The sequence below is a fragment of the Neolamprologus brichardi genome, chromosome 18 (genome assembly GCF_056152115.1).
Source record: "Neolamprologus brichardi isolate AB-2024 chromosome 18, ASM5615211v1, whole genome shotgun sequence".
Classification (NCBI taxonomy): Eukaryota; Metazoa; Chordata; class Actinopteri; order Cichliformes; family Cichlidae; genus Neolamprologus; species Neolamprologus brichardi.
Window position 1 is genome coordinate 16,441,616 of NC_142121.1, and position 20,626 is coordinate 16,462,241.

The 20,626-nt window shown below is 40.4% G+C and overlaps 2 protein-coding genes and 1 pseudogene across 2 annotated transcripts; 2 read left to right on the plus strand and 1 right to left on the minus strand.

Annotated features, from left to right (window-relative positions):
- Positions 1-129: 129 nt before the first annotated feature.
- On the plus strand, positions 130-8,876 carry LOC118454275 (uncharacterized). Its single transcript, XM_087832012.1, has 3 exons — positions 130-395; positions 951-8,689; positions 8,809-8,876. The coding sequence occupies exons 1-2, from the start codon at positions 130-132 to the stop codon at positions 8,680-8,682; spliced, it is 7,998 nt and encodes a 2,665-aa protein (XP_087688138.1). The 3' UTR covers positions 8,683-8,689; positions 8,809-8,876.
- Positions 8,729-11,761, plus strand: LOC148097714 (uncharacterized; annotated as a pseudogene).
- A 2,181-nt stretch (positions 11,762-13,942) lies between these two features.
- On the minus strand, positions 13,943-17,618 carry LOC102777553 (peptidyl-prolyl cis-trans isomerase FKBP1A-like). Its single transcript, XM_006792195.3, has 4 exons — positions 17,478-17,618; positions 17,328-17,375; positions 16,651-16,763; positions 13,943-15,490 (listed from the first exon to the last, which is right to left on the minus strand). The coding sequence occupies exons 1-4, from the start codon at positions 17,512-17,514 to the stop codon at positions 15,365-15,367; spliced, it is 324 nt and encodes a 107-aa protein (XP_006792258.1). The 5' UTR covers positions 17,515-17,618; the 3' UTR covers positions 13,943-15,364.
- Positions 17,619-20,626: the final 3,008 nt, after the last annotated feature.

A 20,626-nucleotide genomic window follows, 5' to 3' on the forward strand; every position in this document is an offset into this window, starting at 1 on the left:
ACAGCGCTTGAGTGATACTTTTTGCCTAAATGCTCTGGCACTGCCTTGGGGTAGTCTGTGATCATTAAGTTGTTCTTTCTTTTTTTTTTTCTTCTAGAAACCTTTCTTCTAGACACCAAAACATCAAAAATGGGTAATGAATTACCAAAGGAGAGTGACATGGGAAGCTGCCTGAGATGCTGCAAATGTTTTAAAGTCTTGCCTCCATGCAAATCATTTCAGAACTTATACCAAAGTACTATTCATGGGCGACACGTACATGTGTTCAATGGAGGTGAATACTACAGACCAGTTGGTTACAATGACGCATATGAGTGTGATTATTGCTTTAATAAGCCAATCAGAGATCAAGAGGAAATGAGAAGAGAAGAGGAGAGGAAGAGAAGAGAGGAGGAGTGGAGAAGAGAAGAGGAGAGGAAGAGAAGAGAGGAGGAAAGGAAGAGAAGGGAGGAGGAGAAAAGAAGAGGAGAGGAGAGGAAGAGAAGAGAGGAGGAGAAGAGAAGAGAGGAGGAAAGAAAGAAAAGAGAGGAGGAGAAGAGAAGAGAAGAGGAAAGGAAGAGAAGAGAGGAGGAGAAGAGAAGAGAGGAGGAGAGGAAGAGAAGAGAGGAGGAAAAGAGAAGAGAGGAGGAAAGGAAGAGAAGAGAGGAGGAGAGGAGAAGAGAAGAGGAGAGGAAGAGAAGAGAGGAGGAGTGGAGAAGAGAAGAGGAGAGGAAGAGAAGAGAGGAGGATAAGAGAAGAGAGGAGGAAAGGAAGAGAAGAGAGGAGGAGAAAAGAAGAGAAGAGGAGAGGAAGAGAAGAGAGGAGGAGTGGAGAAGAGGAGAGGAAAGGAAGAGAGGAGAGGAGGAGAAGAGAAGAGAAGAGGAAAGGAAGAGAAGAGAGGAGGAGAGGAGAAGAGAAGAGGAAAGGAAGAGAAGAGAGGAGGAGTGGAGAAGAGAAGAGGAGAGGAAGAGAAGAGAGGAGGAGAAGAGAAGAGAGGAGGAGAGGAAGAGAAGAGAGGAGGAGAAGAGAAGAGAGGAGGAAAGGAAGAGAAGAGAGGAGGAGAGGAGAAGAGAAGAGGAGAGGAAGAGAAGAGAGGAGGAGCAACAGAAAGAAAAACTGAATCAAAGACTAAAAGAATCTCACCAACAAGCTAAAGAGCAGTTTGAGAAAAAATTGAGTGGCCACATCTTAGATGAATGTGAGTCCAAGCGAGATGTTCTAACAGGACATCTGGATAAGTTTGAAGCTAACTATAAATCAGGCAGTGACAGTGATGAGTTTCTTGAAATCCTCTCGGTGAAATGCAGTCTCCCAGTTACAAATCTCAGTCTGACTCAGCTCACAGCTGATCAGCTCAGTGAGATCCTTTCAGTCCTGGACAAACTTCTGTTTGATGAGTGGATTAGTGCTCCTCCATCCATCAGCACTCTGCAGCACACTCAGGTGTTCATCACAGAGCTCTGTGCTCTGTCTCTGGAAATATCTGAAGGGGTTTCCCTACAAACCATCTCCAATCATATGCAGTCCCATTTGGGATCCATCAGCCAATCAGCAAGTGGTGTTTTTGAGAGTTTCCTCTTGACTCAAGCCCTGTATCTGAACCTGATGCACTTTTTCCATGACGGTAGCAGATCTGATAATGATGCTGTCCTCATAGCCAAACAATGGGCAGAATATGAGATTTCCACTGAGAACCTCTTTATAATTGAATTCCTGAGCACCCTCACATCATCACTGCAGAGTGCAGTTGGAAGAGCCTCTCTGTTTACCTTAAAGATGGAAATCCAGTGTTTAAAGCTTCTCTTATCCACACTCACAGATCTAAATGTAAAAGAAGCCCACTCAGAATCCACTGAAATGCTCCTCAAATTTGTGCAAATGAACCAATGGACTCCAATGGAGGCAGTCACTCTGCTTAAAGCACTGTCACAGAAATATGCAGATGATGATTCCATAACTCAAATCCTTACCTTGGTACAAGTGTATGACATACCACCAGACTGGATAGATGACTGTGGGCACTCTCTAATCCAGCTCCTTGAATCTGCTGCTCCTGAGAGATTTTGTCAGGATTTCCAAAAGACTCTAAGAGGAAAAGATGAGAGCAGTGTAACTGCAGTTCTAGCAGAAGCAAAGATGTTCTGGAATTTAAATGACTCTGTCATTGATATGATAAAAAACATTAACACTGGTGTCCTGAAATATACAGAAAATGTACCAAAAGAAGAACCTTTTATGAAAGATTCATTTAAATGTGAATCTTTGAATATAGACAACATACAGAAGTGTCTGTGTCAGCTCTGCAAAGCAGTGTTCAACATAACAGGCTGGTGGCCCACAGTGAGGCAGATGGTGCGGTGGTGTGCACTGGTGCTGACTCAGAAAAGTGGAGTGGTACAACTGGTTGGTGTGGAAGAAGACCCATGTGTTACAGCCATGTTTGCAGCCATGCAAGTCTGCATGGGAAACAAACTGGACATTGTGCTGAGCTCTGATGTTCACTCAGAGGAGCAAACAAAGGAGTGGTCTGACTTCTACAAGCAACTTGACATTTCACTCAACACAAACATGAAGAGGACTGATCCATCATTCCAGGATGTCTATGAAGCAGACATTGTTTATGGTACAATGGATGATTTTGTGTCAGATTATGTTCAACATGGCATAGAGGCAATGGAAACAGGGCATACACAGTTTAGTCGTGGATTCATTATTGAAAAACAAAGTCTCAGTGCTTTCCATAATCTGGAACTTTCAAGACTCAAAGACGATGACTCCCTGGTGTTTGCTGCAGAGGTCCTGCAGAACCTCATGAGTAAATTTCACAGTGAAGATGTGGAACTGAGACACATGTTTATTAAGGCCCTTTTTCAGGTCCTCCACAGTACCCTAAACAAAAATACAACCACTGGCAGTAAAATCATCACCATCTCAAAGAAAATCACAGGAAAGGAATTGCTTTCTAATGAGATCTTCATTTTGACCTTTCTGGAAAATCTCTTGCAAGTGTTTGCTAGAGAAACAGAAGCTGTTAAAAACATGACAGATCCTGCAGGCAAATGGTGTTTGGATAATTTATTTGCCTGTGTGGAACAATTCCAAGACTTAGACAAAGAAACCAAAGAAGTCTTCAAGATGGTTTCAAATCTTGGAAAAAACCCACTTTGGTCACCAGTTGAGGTCTTAAACCTTCTCGAAGCATTAACTATCCACCACCATGATCAAAACTGTATTTTCATCTTGAAGATTTTACATTTGATGGAAACATATCAGGTTTCTTCCAAGTGGAAAGATGAAAACAACAACTCTCTCCTTGAGCTCATAGATTCATGCACAACTAAGAATCTGATCCAGCATCTAGACAAGAGCCTTAAAGATGAGAAAACTGAAAGCATTGACAACCTTTTTTATGAAATACGGCAGATGAAAGAAATTGACGAACAAACACTGAGTAAATCATACAACATAGTAACTCATGTAACAAACCTCATCAAAACTGGTGAAATTAAAAAACACACAGATATACGGCGAGCTAGGACTCTGAGTCACAGCATGGAGACAGAGGACCTTCAGGAGATCCTTGCAATCTTATGCAATGCTGTACACCTCCACAAAGCTGAAAGGAAGTGGTTTCCAAGGACAACTCAGATGATAAGCTGGTGCCTGTTGGCTTTGTCTGACACTGGGAAGCTCCTGGAGATGGGAACTGGAGAAGGGAAGTCTTGTGTCATAGCGATGTTTGCAGTGCTGCGTGTGCTTAGAGGTGAAAAGGTGGATGTGGTGTCCAGCTCCTCTGTGTTATGTCAAAGAGATGCTGAAGAATGGGCAGAATTCTACCAGTCCTTTGGCATTACAGTCGACACAAACACAAATAAAAATGAGGATAAATATCGGAAAGAATGCTATCAGAAGGACGTGGTCTATGGAACCATTGAAGCCTTTGCTGCTGATCACCTTCGCCAAATATTTGAGATGAAGGATGTGAGGCCTGATCGTAACTTTCAATGCATCATTATTGATGAAGTGGACTCACTGCTGCTAGATCAAGGAGTGCAGCTGACATACCTGTCCAGCCCCATGGTCTCCATGCAGCACCTGAACATTATTCTCACCATGATCTGGAGCCATGTCAGTCAGTATGGCTTCCTATCTACAGGACACCAGACATTTGTACGAGGTCCTCCTGCTTCATTCTTCAAGGCCATCTTTGACTCAATAAACACAGAAGACACTGAAATTAAACATCCAATGGACATTTTAGGTATTGCTGAAGAATCCAACATTGTGCCAAAAGGATTTACAGAAGATATCTACAAGAGTGAAAACGATGAAATTCTCAGTAAACTGAAAACAGTGAGTCAGGATGCTATGGTTGACTTTTTCAAAGAAATTGAAGACTATGTGCCTTACGGCTTTACTGTTTACACGCTAGATGACAAGAGACTGCTCTGTCTTCAAAAGTGCAGTCCATACAATGACCGGGACATCCCAGAGCTTTCATTTCTTGTCTTGGAGGAAGGATTGTGTTGTCCTCTCTATAAGTCAGAAGAAGTTCTCATTAAGCCCATTGCAGAATTGATCTCTGAGATGATTCAGTACACCCCATGTGAAAACAATAAAGCAAACAATAAAATCAGCATTCCTGGATTCTTAAAGAATCTGGTGGAGAAGAAAGTCTCAGTGTGGGTTCAGAATGCCTTTCTGGCAATGTTACTGAAACAAGGACGAGAATATGTCGTAGAAAATGACAACGTCTGTCCAGTGGACTTCAGATCCACTGGTATTGTTGAACTGAATAAGAAATGGGGTGATGGTCTGCAGCAGTTTGTGGAGATTAAACACCAAGTCAAACTGAGCACAATTTCAACAGTGACAAACTACATTTCCAACGTTTCTTTTTTTGAGAAATACCAGGGAAAAATATACGGAACAACAGGAACACTGGGGAGCAAAGCAGACATTCAGTTTTTGCAGGACCTGTATCCAAATCTCTCTGTGTGCAAAATACCAACATTCAACAGGAAGAAGTTATTTGAGGTCAAAGGTACTCTGAAAAAAACTGCTGAAGAATGGAAATCTGAAATAAAACATGTGGTCACAGCTCAGATTTCCCCAAATTCATACAGAGAAGGAAGAGCAGCATTGGTAATCTGTGAAACTATCAACAAAGCCAAAGAGATCTATGAAGAGCTGAAGAGCTGCATCCCAAATAAAAAATTGATTCTCTACTGCCGCAGTGACAGAGACAGTTTGAGTAAAATAGACAAGGAGCTTCATCCTGGTGATGTCATTGTTGCCACAAACCTTGCTGGGCGTGGCACAGACATTAAAGTGTCCCCAAAGGTGAACAATAATGGAGGATTATTTGTGATCCTCTCCTTCCTTTCTGAGAACACAAGAGTGGAACTCCAGGCTTTTGGACGAACTGCACGCAAAGGTAAACCTGGATCTGCTCAGATAATCATTTCCACCGAACACCTGCAGCCATCTTTTCACCCAGTGTCCTCTCTGGAGGAAGCCAAGAGCACAAGAGACCGACTTGCAGCAGAAAAGATAAGTCACATGATGAATGATGTTGCTGAGATGAAACTGCGGGAGGACCTGTTTTCAGAATACTGTGAAACACTTCAACATATTTATAACACCACTGATGGAGACGAGGAAAGAGCTGTTGTTGCCATCATGAATGAGTTCTGGGGGATTTGGCTGCAAACTAAATCAGAAGAAATTGATCAGTTGAAGAGAAATGAACTGCAAGAGAGTCTGAAAGCTGATTTGTCAAAGGCAAAAAGTCAGTCTGAAAGTCAGACTTCACCTTGTTCCAGCATTTATCACTACATCAAGTTTGGAAATATTGCACTGGATGAAAAAAAGTGGGATATTGCAACCAGACTGTTTGAAAAAGCCACGACAGAGGATAAAAGCTGGGCAGCTGTAGCTTTTTACAATCATGCATACTGCACTATACAACAAAAGAAATCAGATTACCTCACTAAGGCCATAGATGATCTAACAAAGGCACAGGAATCTTTGAAGTTTCCCAATGAGGAACTAATTGTCTGTCTTCAGTTTGTAAAAATGTCCTCTGCTGACTCATCCAACAGCAACACAACCAGCCTGGAAAAACAGTTATCAACCAGGTCCACAATGTATAGCTACTTTGATAAAAGCATTACTGAGGCCATCCAAAAGTTACGAGAAATAAGAGAGAAAGGGAGGGATGGAATGGCTCAAAAATCTCCGACGTTCTCACTATTTTCAGATGCTGATGAAGATCTCCAAATTGAAGCTCACAATCTCTACAGTCGAGGTCTGAAATATGTATTTTCTGTGGAAGAAAAGCCTCGTTTCTCATGGGAAGGTCTGCTGGTGTTCTTTCTTGGAGTTTTACAGATTGTTGGAGGAGCACTGCTCACTGCATTTACATTTGGAACATTTGCTCAAGTTGGAATGGGACTCATTATTGAGGGAATATCAGACTGCATCACTGGTATTGAGGCCATGGTGACAGGAGAATTCAGCTGGAAGTCATGGGCTATAGACAAAGCCATTTCTATTGGAGTGTCTCTCATTGGGTTTGGAGTTGGAAAACTGATTTCAAAGGGCTTCAAATGTTTTAAAACCTTAGTTAAATTTGGCAAACAACTTAAGTCAATGCCAAAATTTCTCTCTAGACAAGCTAAAGATGGCTTCAGTAATGTTTTAATGACAAATATGAAGAATGCTGTAAAACACACAGCTAAAAAAATTGCAGAAGAACTCATCACCTATGAACTGGGAAAGGCAGAAGATGAAGTAATTAAAAAAATATTAGAAGAAATTAAAAGCAAGGTGAAAGAGAGAACTGATCATGAAGTGAAATTAAAAATAGAAAAAGAGCCTTCATCTTCATTAGTAGACCTCATTATTCTTTCACAACTTGAGGACAAAAAACAACTTCACGATCTCCTGAATGATGAGAGAAGAAAGGAAGAGCTGCTGGCCGTTTTCACAGAGTTAAGCAAAACTGCAATACAGCCATTCTATGCAGACCTCAGCTGGCAGAACAGATTGAATTCATCCCTCTACAAAGTGATTGAAAAAACTAAATCACACACTGGAGGAACAGCAAAAGCAATTCTGACAGTTATACAAGGTGTCCACATGGTCACACTGGCAGGAGAAGCCATCAGTGCAGTGCTCAGCCTGTCAGACAAATTCTTTTCAAATTTTCATGAACAGCTGAAAATATTTAAAGAAGAGCAACAAAAATCAAAGACTGTGAATGTAAGTGATCTGTCTGCAGAAGACATTAAATTGCTGAAAGATTTCAAGCAGGATTTAGCCAGCACCATCAGTACTTTATTGGCTGATGCTTTGGTGGAAGTTTTCCACCAGAAGTTCTCCAGTCACATTGTTTCTATTGTTAAAGACCAGGCAAATGGTGTTATTGGTAAATATGTGAGAAAGGGTTTAAAGAGTGACAGAACAGAGGAAAAGCTCAGAGCAGGACAGGACAACAGATACATTGCATACATGCCAAAACACCCAAATTCTAACCTAAAAGTTGAAGGAGACGCAGGTCAGCGCTCACGATCACATGCTGAAAAGATCAAGAACTCCACGACTGCAGGCACCATCCTTGATATCAGAGTCCTGTCAGAAGCCACTGGCACTAAAGTTGTCATCCTAACAGAGGACAGCAATGGAAGACTTACCAAAATGCAGGAGCTGAGCCCAGACACTCGACATGCCAATCAAACTGTGACCCTGATCTACAGACCAAAGAGTGACCAATACCCCGATGGCCATTATGATGTGCGAATCAATAACCAGACAGTGAGCATAGACAACAAAGGCAAGAGCTGTCTGTTTTCTGCTTGGGCACGTGGAATGAAACCACAAGCCAGTGAAGAAGACATCACTTTGGAAGCAAATCGTCTTCGATCTGTGGAGGCCGATGCTCTCCTCAGTTACCCAGGCCAATGGGAGTCTTTCATCAAGCGGAAAGAATTAACAGAAACAATCAGGGGAGGGGACTGGTACATGTTAGAGGGAGCTGCACCCAAACGAGCCATAAAAGAAAGCAAAGAGTTACGTCAGAAATTAGTTGGCCAAGTAGAAAAATACAAAAACTGGCAAACACATGCAAAAGGAAATAAAGGAATTGGAAAGTTCATCAATGCAGATCACCAGCCACCAGTCAGTAGCATATTGAAGGCCAGAAAATTGAACCAGAATAGCAGATTAGCAGAAGCCATGCTTGAAGTGGCAACAAACTCATCTACTGGGAACATTTCTGATGTACACAAATATCATGGCCGTGAACTTCCAACAGTTTATGTGCCTGCAGAAGTACATCGTGAATTTCCCAGTACAAAATCACCAGCCTTCAGAGACCTTTTGACTAGAGCCATAAGTAATGATGATGTTGTGGGTACTTTCAAGCTGACAATCCTTGGTTCAATGCCAAGATTCTGGTTGGATAGTAGCAGGAACTTCAAAAACATCCAGAATACAAATATAAACAAAAGCAGACTTAAAGATTTTGAAAAAAGTCTTCCACACCACAGTGAAAAGATGGTAAAGGAATGGTTTGACCAGCTTAAAAACAAAGGTGTTATGACAGATGACCATCTAACTACTATTAATAATTGGATCGCTAACCAGGGCTACAACGATCAAAACGATCCACACAGGAAAGAAGTTGCCAACCTCCTCTGATGAAAAGGTAACATCAAATTTTACATCATATTATATGTGATTCATAATGAAAGGGATGGGAGGTACCTGGAGTAGCATGCATTGTGGTAAGCATCTGACCAGAGTGGATTTCTGTTTTCTTTTCAGTTTGCGAGAGAAGAGAATGTGACTCTTACAAGCAAATGAAGTACAGTGAAAACCTGTAGATCTTCTACCTGCCTAATCATCATTATCAGATATCGCTGTGCCTTTGGTTTAATTTTAACTTAATTTTTGTGCTTATCACAGAAAAAAAGAAAGTCCTAACTGCTTGTTTAGCCATTATAGCTTAATGTAGATCGCAAACTTATGACAGGTTTTGTTTTTTGTTTTGTTTTTTGTTGCGCACAAAGAGCACACTAAAATGATGCAACAATTTCTTGTAGTAAATTACTAATCCCTCTGAAAGGCTTCTAAATCATCCACAGAGTACCTGAGTGCCCTCCAGTGTTCAAGAGACAAACTACACATGTGTCATATTAAGATTTAGCAGCTTGATTTTCTTTTTTGTTGGTTGGAGCACAAGGTGACAGCTGGAGTGATTCTGCAGAGCCTGACAGTGAAAGGAGCTCTGGAGATAAAGAAACTGCTTGTGATGAATCACAGAAGCTACAGGAAAAAAAAAACCTGCATGTAGTTCACTGTCAGCAGCATCCTATTCGTTATCATGCAAACGGTGTGTAATTTTTGTTTAATTCAGTGTAACTATGAAGGTGGTAGTGAGGGAGGGGGGGGGGGGGGGGGGGGGGTTAACAGTGAAATTATAAAATATATTATCTCTATGGAAATGTTTTTACACAATAGTGGACAATAAAACTGCAGGGAAATGTGCCAATATGATATTACATACTTTAAAAGTTTATCTAAATGTATTTAAAACATATTGGTGAAAACGGCCTATAAACATAATTGGCCACTGTTATGAACATTCTGAAATAAATAGAATTACACACAAGTTGGTTGTCTTTGTGAGTTTTTAATTTGTCTTTGCAAAGGGGTCAGAGCAACAATACAAATTTAATCAAGATTCAATCAACCAGGTTCATTCAAAGTCATCACTCTGTGTCATATGGAAACCATGCTGCTGTTTTTAGATGGATTAGGCACCGTTAGTGTGAAGCAACAGTTATAAGAAACAAATGTCAGGTTTACGGAAAATTGGACCCAAACACAGGGCTTCCTGATTACTCAGTTAAATTTTCAGTCTATTTCATTTCATTATTTATTTGTGTTCTGTCCAGATCCTGGCTGTGGGTGGGATTCAGGGTCCTCTTCCTGTAATTGAATCTAATGGCATGCTAGTGGTTCGAGTCTCTCTCTGATCTTTTTTTGTTTTACTTTGAAAGAGCTGCTGGCTGTTTTCACAGAGTTAAGCAAAATTGCAATACAGCCATTCCATGAAGACCTCAGGTGGCAGAACAAACTGAATTCATCCCTCTACACAGTGATTGAAAAAACTAAATCACACACTGGAGGAACAGCAAAAGCAACTCTGACAGTTATACAAGGTGTCCACATGGTCACACTGACAGGGAAAGCCATCAGTGCAGTGCTCAGCCTGTCAGACAAATTTTTTTCAAATTTTCATGAACAGCTGAAAATATTTAAAGAAGAGCAACAAAAATCAAAGACTGTGAATGTAAGTGATCTGTCTGCAGAAGACATTAAACTGCTGAAAGATTTCAAGCAGGATTTAGGCAGCACCATCAGTACTTTATTGGCTGATGCTTTGGTGGAAGTTTTCCACCAGAAGTTCTCCAGTCACATGTTTTCTATTGTTAAAGACCAGGCAAATGGTGTTATTGGTAAATATGTGAGAAAGGGTTTAAAGAGTGTCAGAACAGAGGAAAAGCTCAGAGCAGGACAGGACAACAGATACATTGCATACATGCCAAAACACCCAATTCTAACCCAAAAGTTGAAAGAGAGGTAGGTCAGCGGTCACAATCACATGCTGAAAAGATCAAGAACTCCACGACTGCAGGCACCATCCTTGATATCAGAGTCCTGTCAGAAGCCACTGGCACTAAAGTTGTCATCCTAACAGAGGACAGCAATGGAAGACTTACCAAAATGCAGGAGCTGAGCCCAGACACTCGACATGCCAATCAAACTGTGACCCTGATCTACAGACCAAAGAGTGACCAATACCCCGATGGCCATTATGATGTGTACATCAATAACCAGACAGTGAGCATAGACAACAAAGGCAAGAGCTGTCTGTTTTCTGCTTGGGCACGTGGAATGAAACCACAAGCCAGTGAAGAAGAGATCACTTTGGAAGCAAATCGTCTTCGATCTGTGGAGGCCAATGCTCTCCTCAGACACCCAGGTCAATGGGAGTCTTTCATCAAGCGGAAAGAATTAACTAAAACGATCGGGGGAGGGGACTGGTACATGTTAGAGGGAGCTGGAAAAGTCATAAAAGAAACCAAAAAGGTACGTCAGGAAGAAGTTGGAAAAGTGAAATTATACAAAGAATGGCAAACATATGCAATAAAAAATAAAGGAATTGGGCATTTCATCAATGCAGCTCACCAGCCACCAGTCAGTAGCATATTGATGGTCAGAAAATTGAACCAGAATAGCAGATTAGCAGAACCCATGCTTGAAATGGCAACAAACTCATTTACTGGGAACATTTCTGATGTACACAAATATCATGGCGGTGAACGCCCAATCATTTACGTGCCTAAAGAAATACATTGTGAATTTCCCAGTACAATATCACAAACACACTTGGCCAACACAATAAGTAAAGATGATATTGTGGGAACCTTCAAGCTGACGATCCTTGGTTCAATGCCAACATTCTGGTTGGATAGTAAAAAGGACTTGAAAAACTTTCAGAACAACCCAATGAGTAAAACCAGGCTTGACACCTTTGAAAACAGTTTTCAGAAACACAGCACAGAGATGGTAAAGACATGTTTTTTTTCTGCTTCAAAACAAAGATGTTATGAGAAATGACCATCTAACTACCATTACTGAGTGGATCAATAACCAGGGCTACAAAGATCTAAATGATCCACACAGGAATAAAGTCACCAACCTCCTGTGAAGAAGAACATATTTTCATAATTTACATATGATTCCTAATAAAAAGGAGGAGTAGAATGGCATAAATTTGAGTCTATTTGTGTTTTCTTAACATTTCAGTTTCTAAGGCCTGAGATTGTGACTCTTACAAGCAAATCAAGTAGAGTGGAAATTATGGAGATCTTTCACCTACCAGATCACAAAGCTCTCTGTGTTGTGAAGAAAATTATTTTCTTGATGTTTTGATATTATACTATACTATAATACTAATACTATAATACTATATTTTCCTATCTACTGGTCATTGTAGAAAAAAGGGATAAGTAATAACTGCCAGCAACCAGCTAACATTTGTCACCTTTGAACTCATGTTCAATGAAATTAGCAGCTGATCATGTAAGTTCTGATTCCCCAGCCAGAGAACAAAGAGCACACTAAGAATGCTGTAGCAATCTGTTTCTTGGAGTACAGTAATGATTATCCTATAGCCTTCTGAATTCATGAACTCCAGAGTACCCTCTAGTGTTCAGAAAGGCAAACTACACGTCTTGTACTGAAGATCTGTTTATTTTTCTTTTCTGCTACGATGCTTCTGCAATAAAGAAAGTGATTGCTAGATGTCACATACGCTAAAAAGTGAAAACCTGTATGTAGCTCCGGAGAAAGTGGAAAATAATGAATACTATAGAGTTCGATCTAATATAGGAAAATCATGTTATATTAAATGAGCTAATACAGGTAAATTAGTAAGTGGAAGTGTAACGGGCTAAAACTTATCATCTGGATCATTAGCTGGAGAGCCCGTGACTGGCTGCAGAGGTGGGCTTTGTTAAATAGGCCTCATAAAAGCCCAAACACATATCAAATGACCGGGATCCTTTTAACAAAGATCGTTCCACTTGATGGATCCTTCTTACATAAAGTAATCTTGAGACATTCAGATCCACCAGGCTGTGCCCAAATATTTCTGTTTATTGCTAAACTCTACTTTGTTTCTCCAGCATCTTGTGCATTACAGTAAAAGTGTAGCTATGCTATATAAATATATTAATGGCTGTATATCTGTATATGTTTGTTGCTAAATTCTACTTTACAGCTCAACAAATCAAGATCAGAATATACAATGAAAAAAAGCACAGTGGCACATGAGATGATGTGCTCTAACACCTGTACTTGAGTAAATTCACTTTGATTTTGCAATATATTCTTCATGGTATTTTACGCAATGCTGTTTCGTTATGACATAAAAAACGTGTTGATGCTTGAAATATTTCTATCATCATAAAAATTTGCTCAAAACTACAGTGACTTCCTGTTTCCACCCGTTAGGTGGTGCAGGTTACTAGGGGCATAAACTGCAGTAAATATCAATACTATTTGGGGTTTATTTTGTTGTTTTTTTACACAACAGACTATAAAACAGCCAGTGTCAAATGATTTGAAATCTTATGACATATATATGATGGTAGCTTACTGAGTCTAAGTGAATGCAACTCAATTATTCTCCACTAGATGGCGGTGCATCATGGATACAAACATGTAGACGAGATCAAGGAAACTGCGGCACCTGTGTGACTTGATGCTAGGCTCTCAACACAAGCAGGAGCACCCTGGGTGTTGCTTTGCTGTATTATAAAATAGCTATTACAGATATATTAGCATAATTACATTAAATTATTGATAAACTTACTAAAAATAAACCCATGAACTCATTAGTGTATATATAAGACATCAAATAAATGGATATATATCTTAAATACTATTGTCGTTACTGAAGAAGCTGTATAATGAATATTAACATGTTCAGTTAGGCATTAATATGATAAAACTTAAACAATAACTGCTTTTAATTACAGTAATGCAATGCCTATTAGCCTAACAATACTCTTCGTTTATAGGCACTTTATAAAAACTCATCTCTTTCCTATATAAAAAAAAAAAGCACTTAAAGTATTGCTATAAAAAAAATGCAATTCACACTCCTGGTCAGGATTTATCATTAAACTGCTACAGATCAGTTTAACTCCAACCAGTAAACCCACAGAGCAGAAATCTTTCAAGGATTTCAATTTTGACATACGTTTAAGCAAGCAGAACAAAAACACATTTTTAGTAATTTAGAAATCTGCACCAATTCTTGGAAATACAGCAGTCTTCTAAACTAGAATTCCCAAAGAGACTTGGTGTAGCAATGAATGAGACATTTATAGTTTACGCTTTTAATTCAAGAATGCAGTTCCCAAAGATAAGACAAATTCCAATGGATGATACAGTGAAGAAAAAAACCTCACTACCAGTAATGTGACTGTATTATGACAAAAGACAAAGACACTTTGTAACTTCAAAGATACAGGAGGAAAGTTAAAGGAGAACAGGTTTCATAAAATGTAACCAACAATATAAATGGCATGATTATGTTTGAAACTGAACAGGTCACCGTGCATTACTATTTCCAAACATATAAAGAGTTTCCTATTTTCTTGGTTGTTTAAGCTGTCAAATCAATGCTTTTATTGACGGGATAAATCTACTCAGAAAAAAATATTCCCTAAAAGGTGTTATATGTGTTTTGACAGGGATTACCACATTACTTTAAAACTGCTTGAACAATATGAAAATTTCCTAAAAAGGACTGATATCCAACACGTTTTGAAATGTTACTTGGTTTTTTGGCGTGCTATCGTGTGCCCTTTGTGTTGAGTAATGGGTAAGATGCAGATAATCAACAACTTAAAAATTTAACAGGCAAGTGGCAGAAAATAAAGCTAAATAAATCCTCAAATTTCACTTAGCATCCAAGACTGCATTAAATTGTCATTTTCAGGTTACCAATATAAACTGGCCAGATTCAGCAATCATATACTTTAATACTGATTTTTTTTTTCCGTCCAATGCCAGTTTAAATTCATCTGAAACCTATTAAACAGGCTTTTTTTTGGCAAAGACTTTCTACATAAAGTGAGATGAGATCAATACTGCTCATATGCATTTGGTAAATATGAGCCTACTGTTTAAAAGGTCAGTAAAGTCATTTACCAACACCTGTAGATGACTAATTAGTTAGATTTTCAGTGCTGTTACACAGAGTTAAAAAAACAAAACAAAAACAAAAAAACCCAGAATCTATTGGTCACTTCAGTGGAGAGATTGAGCATGGTCAAAGAAAGAAACAACTGAAATAATTTTATTTAAAATTCACAAGATAAAGCACTGGCCTTGGCATACGACTCGACTTCTGTTTTTCCAAGGTGCACTTGGTGGATTTTTGATTTCTTTGAACAGAGACATTGCTGAATTCTGGTCTTAAGCTGGGTTTTTCATATTTATTGAACAGAGAGAAGTATTACTTATGTCATCCAACTTCCAGCAAGAAAGCTACCAGCATTTCCCCAAATTATTTTACTACTACTTCAAATTTTAAAGACTTCACAATCACCTTAAGACGCTTATTTTCCTGTTCTCATTTGTCTCAAATACATCTACACAAGATGTATTTGAGACAAATTCTTTCTGCAATAATTAATCAGTGTTTGTGAATGATAATGACAGCACCTTTGATCAAACTGTTAAATGTGGATGGAAAGGATGAGGAAGAAAAATGAATAGTAACACTCAATTTAAACCCTCAGAATTTCAGAAGCTCCACTTCAAAGATAAGAGTGGCATTTGCAGGGATGGTGGGTGGATATCCTCTGCTGCCATACGCGTAGTCCGGAGAGCAGGTCAGCTTGGCCACCTGGCCCAGGCTCATCTGTGGAGGAGATGAAGACCAAGTTAGATAGGTGAGTGAAATGAACAAAGTTTACTTTGTTTTAAAAGCCCTCCCAGTGATTGATACAGCTTTGAAGATGTGTTAAATAGAAAGAAAGAAAGAAAGAAAAAAAAAAAAAAAAAAAAAAATCACACAAGTGAATATAGTTCATTAGACGTTTCACGCTGGCTTAAGTGAGTGAAGCCATATGAGACAGCAACAAACAACAACAAATACTAGGCCTGAAGGCCCCAGATGAAAATTGCCTGTATTTTCTGTTACTGTAACGTGCAGCATGAACAGTTTTACTGTGTGTGCAGCAGCTGCAGTTTGCATGACTGATTGCTCTGCACTGCCTGTTTGCACCTTGCACTTTTTAGTGCTTTACTACTGTGCAGCAAGTAGTAGGCGAGTGATTGCGGAAAAGGCAGTGTCTTCCTTGCAAATTTCATGCAACAGCAGCAAGTTGCTGGCAACCAAACTGATCGCAAAGTGGGTTTTTTTTTTTCTGTGTAGAAGATTGTGTTTGTATTTTGAAATATTTAAACTTATACACCTCATAACCACAGTAGTCTTTTGGCCTTTGTGCACTTCATGACTAAGTTAATAAGAAACATGAAATAAAAAGCAAAAAACAACCAATCCTAATTACGGTCTTCGACATACCTTTATGATACAGTTTTACCTCATAATCTAGCCAAGCAATGAAATCTCTGGTATTTTTGGCAGACCATTACTTTATTAAAAATAAAATTCTTTTGAAATGAAAATGTAAAGCAAAATAAGTATGCAAATATTAAATAAAAATCTATATGATAAAGCATAAGCTCTAAAAAGCAGCACTGAAATAACAGAATTAAAATGGCTTGCTAGCAAACATCAGATAAAATGGCTCAGAGTGTAAAATGTAGATAATGGATGGCCTGGTTTCTGCTCATATTTGCAGCCTCTGATAATAAAAGGCAGCAACATCTTAACAGATTCATTTGTGACTTACAATAATCTTACACAAACGCTAAAGTAAGCCACGGTGATATTTTTGTTTTGTTATTTTTGAGGGGGAAATGACTCTGAGCTATTGCCAAAACGAAGGCAACGAACGTATTTTCATGTGTTTAACATAACATTGATCAGAATTCAAAATTCAAAGCTCCACTTACCTGAGCTACACCTTCATCCCAACCACGGATGACTTCACCTGCGCCCAGTTTGAACTGGAAGGGTTGTCCTCGGTCCCTGGAGGAGTCGAACTTCTTGCCGTTTGTCAGGGTGCCTGTCGGAAAGCAGCCCCAAATTAATAAAGTCAAAGCCTGATAGCCTCTGCGAAGCCAAAAGATACAAATTAAAAGATTCGAGTGACTGTCATGTTGTATTCACACACAAGGTGACTGGGTAAAAATGTACTGCTGAGGGTACACGGTGCAGCTTAGTTTGAGCAGGAATTGTTCGACATCTTGGGACGCCGGGAGCTGCTGTCAGGATGCGGCTAGAATAGCTCACATTAGCACAAATCCTTAAATAAAGACACGTTACCCTAGCGGTAGTTTGTCGTTTCTCGCATTTTATTTATTGTAGGTATTACGTCGCAATCTTAAAGGTGGGCTATCCGCCCCCTCAATTCCAGGCGCTAAGCTATGCTACGCTACGCTAAATTAAGCTAAGCTAAGCAGTGCTAGCTACAGAATTAGCTTGCTGCCACCAATCAAATTCTCATTTAACTGTCCGCAGGTCCACGAAATGAGAAATGATGCTTATTACAAACCCAGTTTATACTAATACATATTTATTTTTTCACCTCGAAGTAAATGAATAAATGGTCAAAAGAGGCGAGGCTTACCGACATAGTGAACTGAAACTGTCGATCCTTTATTTGGAAAACTCTTTCCTGAAGAAAGAAAACGAAGGTTGATATACACCCAAAGGCAAATATAGTTTTAAAGGGACGGAATAATTGGAACTAAAGAGGGGAGGACAAAAAAAGCTTTACCGTCTCCTGGTCTGAGGGTTTCGACGTCTACTCCCATTGTTCTTTCAGCACAGTTCTCCCTCTGTCTGTCTTCCTGGTACTCTCTCTGATTGTGAGCTCGTTCAATGAAGCCGTCGAGTATAACGTCCCACGTGGTTTGGTGGGCTAAAAGCCGTAAAAAAACGCGACTCTCTTCAACAGCTGCTCGATGTGTCTAGATGTATGCCACGGTGGGAATAAATAAGGAGCCTTAAAGCCAATCTTTGGCTTTAAAAATGCAATTTACTGTTTTTTTTCCGACCTTGTGGGTTCGTTGAGCGGACACAGGGGCGTAGTAGTGACATTCTCAAACCCAAGCAGTGGCCCCATGAAGATCCAGTTTTCTTTTTTTTTTTGAGTAATCAAATAAATGAATCAAAATGGGGAAAAAAGGGCCTTCGATGTTCTAGAAGATATTTTATTTTTCTCTTGCACACACAGATTATTACGTTATGCAAACAGGTAATCTTGAAAGCAGGTGTCTGTGAAGGTTCTCAGTCATCCAGGTCATCGTAGTCAAAGGAGCTTGCAAAGAAAAGCGTCTGGACTTCTTTAAGTTACTTGAAGACGTTTCACCTCTCATCCGAGAGGCTTCTTCAGTTCTAAGGTCAAATGGTGGAGAGTCCCAGATATAACCCTAGTGGGAGTGTCCCCCCACAGAGGGACAAAAGGACCCCCTGATGATCCTCTAATCGCCTGAGCCAAGGTGTGGAACTGGGTGTGGGTCCCAATCAGCCAGAGTTTCGGGTGGGTTCATTGTGAAACCTGGCCCCACCTTATCATGCGAATTCCTGAGGTCAGATGGCCCAGGGTGTGAGTGGGCGTTAAGGCGTCTGGGAAGGGATCTCAAAACTGGATTATAGATGGCAGAGAGTTGGTGTCGTAAACCACCGCCTCTGTTCAAAGATGGTCGCTCACAGTGGACATAGATGGCTTCTTTCACTCCTCTTTCAAACCATCTGTCCTCTCTGTCCAAAATGTGAACATTGGCATCCTCGAAAGAGTGTCCTTTATCCTTAAGATGCAGATGGACAGCTGAATCTTGTCCTGTGGAGGTCGCTCTTCTGTGTTGTGCCATGCGCTTGTGAAGTGGCTGTTTGGTCTCTCCAATGTAGAGGTCTGGGCATTCCTCGCTGCACTGTACTGCATACACCACATTGTTAAGTCTGTGTTTTGGCGTTTTGTCTTTCGGGTGAACCAGTTTTTGTCTGAGTGTGTTGCTGGGTCTGAAGTACACCGGGATGTCATGCTTGGAGAAAACCCTCCTGAGTTTCTCTGATACACCGGCTACATAGGGGATGACAATGTTGTTGCGCCTGTCCTTCTTATCCTCCCTCGCTGGTGTCTGATCTTCTTTTCTGTGCCTCTTTGCTGACTTTAAAAACGCCCATTTAGGATAGCCGCACGTTTTGAGTGCTTCCTTTACATGTGTGTGTTCCTTCTTTTTCCCTTCAGGCTTAGAGGGAACATGTTCTGCCCGGTGGTGTAGGGTCCTAATTACTCCAAGTTTGTGTTCCAGAGGGTGATGGGAGTCAAACAGGAGGTACTGGTCCGTGTGTGTGGGCTTCCGGTAAACTTCGATGTTGAGGTTGCCATTCTCTTCAATGTGCACAGCGCAGTCCAGGAAAGGCAAACAGTCATCCTTCGTGTCTTCCCTGGTGAACTTGATGTTTTTATCCACAGCGTTGATGTGCGCAGTGAAGGATTCCACTTCTTGTGTCTTGGTTCACCCGAAAGACAAAACGCCAAAACACAGACTTAACAATGTGGTGTATGCAGTACAGTGCAGCGAGGAATGCCCAGACCTCTACATTGGAGAGACCAAACAGCCACTTCACAAGCGCATGGCACAACACAGAAGAGCGACCTCCACAGGACAAGATTCAGCTGTCCATCTGCATCTTAAGGATAAAGGACACTCTTTCGAGGATGCCAATGTTCACATTTTGGACAGAGAGGACAGATGGTTTGAAAGAGGAGTGAAAGAAGCCATCTATGTCCACTGTGAGCGACCATCTTTGAACAGAGGCGGTGGTTTACGACACCAACTCTCTGCCATCTATAATCCAGTTTTGAGATCCCTTCCCAGACGCCTTAACGCCCACTCACACCCTGGGCCATCTGACCTCAGGAATTCGCATGATAAGGTGGGGCCAGGTTTCACAATGAACCCACCCGAAACTCTGGCTGATTGGGACCCACACCCAGTTCCACACCTTGGCTCAGGCGATTAGAGGATCATCAGGGGGTCCTTTTGTCCCTCTGTGGGGGGACACTCCCACTAGGGTTATATCTGGGACTCTCCACCATTTGACCTTAGAACTGAAGAAGCCTCTCGGATGAGAGGTGAAACGTCTTCAAGTAACTTAAAGAAGTCCAGACGCTTTTCTTTGCAAGCTCCTTTGACCTTGAAAGCAGGTGTTTCCAGGATTTTTAAAAACTGAGTTGTAAAGGATGTGCCTGCAGAAGATCAGAGTACTTCAGTCATCATCCTAAAAATTAAATCTTTTTCTTTTTCTTTCTTTTTTTGTGGTGAAAGTATTTTACTCGACTTGGATGGGTTTTTGATTTTGGATAGGCAAAAATAAATTAGGATGCACCTTGAAATAACAGAACTGAATGTTTTTTAGTTTAATTCTGTTGAACAACCTCTGGACCATGAAGTACAGCTACTGATCAGTGTAAAATGGATTGTTGCAATTAGTCAGAATTAGCCTATGATAACTCAATAAATTATACCTTCTATATTTGTTTTTAATAATAATGGATTGGATTTATATAGCGCTTTTCAAGGCACCCAAAGCGCTTTACAATGCCACTATTCATTCACTCTCACATTCTCACACTGGTGGAGGCAGCTACAGTTGTAGCCACAGCTGCCCTGGGGCAGACTGACAGAAGCGAGGCTGCCATATCGCGCCATTGGCCCCTCTGGCCAACACCAGTAGGCGGTAGTGTCTTGCCCAAGGACACAACGACCAGGACAGAGAGCCCGGGGATCGAACCGACGACCTTCCGGTTACAGATACCAGGTCAAAAGAAAACAAATTAATTCTTTTTTATTTACATTTTTATTTTGATAATTGAATATTTCCCATGGACAAGTTGGACAGTTGGACAGTTGTTAAAGT

Bases quoted from the DNA above. Each gene is read 5' to 3' on its own strand.
- LOC118454275 (XM_087832012.1), top strand. From the start codon at position 130: ATGGGTAATGAATTACCAAAGGAGAGTGACATGGGAAGCTGCCTGAGA. The intron at 396-950 runs GTGGAGAAGAGA...GGAGAGGAAGAG, and splicing joins AGGAAGAGAAGAGAGGAGGA to AAGAGAGGAGGAGAAGAGAA.
- LOC102777553 (XM_006792195.3), bottom strand. From the start codon at position 17,514: ATGGGAGTAGACGTCGAAACCCTCAGACCAGGAGACG. The intron at 16,764-17,327 runs GTAAGCCTCGCC...GCTTTCCGACAG, and splicing joins AGTTTCAGTTCACTATGTCG to GCACCCTGACAAACGGCAAG. The intron at 15,491-16,650 runs GTAAGTGGAGCT...TCTCCTCCACAG, and splicing joins GGGATGAAGGTGTAGCTCAG to ATGAGCCTGGGCCAGGTGGC.